At 32.0% G+C, this 3,498-nt stretch overlaps 1 protein-coding gene across 1 annotated transcript in view; it reads right to left on the bottom strand.

Moving 5' to 3' along the window:
- The window catches only part of LOC108694052, a 1,012-nt gene extending 668 nt beyond the window's left edge, over positions 1-344 (bottom strand). Inside the window, exon 1 of the mRNA XM_018203306.1 lies at positions 202-344. Within this exon, the coding sequence (XP_018058795.1) occupies positions 202-329 (128 nt within the window). The 5' untranslated portion in view covers positions 330-344. The remainder of the gene's footprint in view (positions 1-201) is intronic.
- Positions 345-3,498: the final 3,154 nt, after the last annotated feature.

Below are 3,498 nucleotides of genomic sequence, written 5' to 3'. Positions count from 1 at the left end.
TATATATATATATTTAAGTTCGGTCGCGGTCGCTGGAAGGAGTGATGAGCTTTTCAAAATGTAGGTTTTGATTTTTTTACTGAAAATGTCAAAGTTGAATGTTATTTTTATTCCAAGATAGGCGGACTCCTATACTTATCACTATGGGTAACAAAATTACTACAGTAGCCTCTTGGTCTATATATAAAGTACAACAATTACCCGTGAATATGTGGATGCTTTCCTAAATTGCGATGGATGCCAGTGATTAATCCAGGAGCTGCTTTACATCTTCCGCAGAACAACCACATGACCCCGATCATGCAGGACAGTGCAAGAGTTAGATTCATGTCTGTAATTATAATAATTATTTTTTTATTTTATTGCAAATTGTTGTCAAAGATATAGATAAATTGCTAATTACTGAATATATTTATTCTCTATAATAGCAATAATCAATAACAGTAATTGCATTGTAATGTATTCTTCTTTTTATCTTTAAATTAACTTTTATTTTTAAATTAAATTTATAAAATTAAAATAAATATTCTCAATAAATGCTACAAGTCGAATTATATGGTTTCTATCTTCTAGAATCTATTAATTTTAATTAATTTATTTAAATAATAATTATAGATCTACTTTAAGAATAATATTAATCACAACAGAATTTTATAAACGACAATATATAAGACTCAAAAAAATCTATTAATGAAACATATAAAAAAGCACATTTGAATTGAAATGTTTATTTTATTCGTTTTGTTATTAGGTGTACAACTTTGCTTCCGCCGTTTTCCTATAGATGGCTTTAGCGGTAAGTGGTGGTCGAAATAAATAGATCATAGACGTCATACAATAAACTTGGGCATCTGTCAACATAACCCCATAGAAACATTAGTCGATTTGTGTCTGCATCATAAAGTTATTCTCGATTGAAAATGTCAGTTTACGAGCCAAATTCTCGTCATTTGCGGGAGGTTTTAATTTTTTGCTTCAATATGAAGAAATCTGCGGCTGAGGCTCATCGAATGCTCTCAAATACTTATGGTGAGGCCGCTATTAGTGAAAGAACGTGTCGTGAGTGGTTTCAACGCTTCAAGAACGGTGATTTTGACGTCCAAGGTCATGCTCTGTATTTGTTGGGACCAGCTCGGCGTAGTGTATTATGAACTGTTAAAACCGACTGAAACAATCACAGGCGATCGGTATCGAACGCAATTGATGCGTTTGAGCCGAGCATTGAAAGACAAACGGCCGCAACACAACGAGAGACACGATAAAGTGATTTTGACAATGTTCGACCCCATGTTGCGAAAGTGGTCAAGACATATTTGGAAACGTTGAAATGGGAAATCCTATCCCACCTGCCGTATTCTCCAGACGTTGCTCCCTCTGACTATCACTTGTTTCGATCAATGGAACACGGCCTGGCTGACCAGCACTTCCGGTCTTATGAAGAAGTAAAAAATTGGATCGATTCGTGGATAGCCTCAAAAGATGACCAGTTTTTTCGACGCGGGATTCGTACGCTACCCGAAAGATGGGAGAAAGTAGTGGCCAGCGATGGACAATACTTTGAATCATAAATGTATAACCAGTTTTTTACAATAAAGCCTCGAATTTCGAAAAAAAAACGGCCGAAGCAAAGTTGTACACCTAATACATTCACGCGAAAATAAAGAGTTTTCTGTGCATCCGAACAGCTGATGTAAGTTCTGATGGACTTTTTTATATTTTTCACTGAGAATTTTATAAAATATAAATCGCTCCTTTATTTAAAAAATGACATAATGACTTAAAAATGTGATTTTTTATTTATTATTATAAATGATTTAAATGTAAGCATCACTTTATCACGAGAAAGAATATTTGATTTATTAGCTTTATTATCGATCGAGGAAGATGTCTTAATTGATTTAAATTTAATCGAAATTATCAAGAAATTTATGTCGGTTAAAGTTCGAAGAGATGTTTGTTTGTAAATGCATGCGAATAAAATGTTGTTAAAAAGTTTTGATTTTCATTCATACAGCATAAAAGCTTGCAGAAACATTGCTGTAATATTTGCAATAATATTACTGGAACGTTGCAATGTTGCAAAAAAGACATGTGCTGTATAGTCTTTGTCTTTTAATTGTCTTGAATTAATAGTATTGCCCGAGCTCTCTCAATTTTGTCCTTGTACACAGTCTGTCTTGTTTTTTAATTTCATATGATTATATCCCTTGATCAGGAAATAAAAAACAAACAAAAAGCAAAGAAAATAGAGAAAAGTTTGTTAATTTTTTAAATGCAGATAATATCTGTATATTAACGATCGATTAGATTATAATGAACGAGAGACAATGGAAATCACTCGGTGAATTTGTCTGTGTATGTAACTTGTAAAAACTTGCGAATGTGTAAGGCGATAGTATTTTCAAAACCATCCTTATATTCGCTTACCTGAGTAAACTGGATGCCGGAGAAATCGGCGATAGAGTGTACAAAAAGCACAGTGGTGGCTTTTTATATCGCAACCGACTTCATTCCCCTTCCTGGAACTGAAAAAATCGCGCGGAGGTGAAATCGCGCGCGGGATGGCGTTGAATTTTAATTTACCGCCGCAAGTACTGATAAACAATTTTCTTCCGTCTTTCTATGAACTATTTCCGCCACCAACCACTTCAATATTCCACGATGTTACGCGATGATTGGCAGGGTACTGGCTAAATGTATTACCGATGTCATGTCCTGACTTTTTTATATTCTCTCTTCTGTGAAAAACTCTTAAGAAAACTCAGATATTAAAATCCTCTCGTAATGTAGGTAGCGACCGTTGATAAATAATGACATGAACAAGCGTACTTATCTATCGGCTGCGAGTTATTTTCATATAGCTGCTTCTCTCGAGTGTTCCAATTAAAAAGTAAATATACTGACGAGAACAATAAATGTAAATGTATAAGATACAGTATTACGTAAGACAAAATATTTTAATAAGAGTTTTAATTATCGTTTTAATGAACAATTCTAAATATTTAATTTAATAAAATTATATTAAATTAAAATTTATTTAAAATTCGCTTCAAAATCGCATTATTTTCCAATTACAAATTTATTCATAGATCTTCTTCAAGAAATATATTACAATGTATATATGTATAACGTAGCTGAGATTGATATTAAAATTTTATAAAGGTAAAGTTTCCTGAAAAATACAATAAATTAAAAAACAATATTAAACACAATATCTTTTAAAATCATGCGAATATACTATTCAAGAAATGAAAGCCAAAAACAGTCAAATAGAATAGTGCTTAAATGCAGTGAGAATTTTATACGTTAAATCCAATCCTGCAAACTATGTACCAAATTTAATTTCCAGTCTTGAAACGCAATCCTAACAGAACTACACTAGTAATATTAGTAATATAACTTATTAGATTAACAAATTGCAATTTACTAATATTGATGCTTATGCATAGATATTTTAGAAAGATATTAATAATCTGATGCCAATAAGCATTTAAAAAT

The sequence above is a fragment of the Atta colombica genome, unplaced genomic scaffold (assembly GCF_001594045.1).
Source record: "Atta colombica isolate Treedump-2 unplaced genomic scaffold, Acol1.0 scaffold1, whole genome shotgun sequence".
Lineage (NCBI taxonomy): Eukaryota > Metazoa > Arthropoda > Insecta > Hymenoptera > Formicidae > Atta > Atta colombica.
Note: the sequence above shows the minus strand (reverse complement) of the source record. Positions and strands in the feature narration are given on the sequence as shown.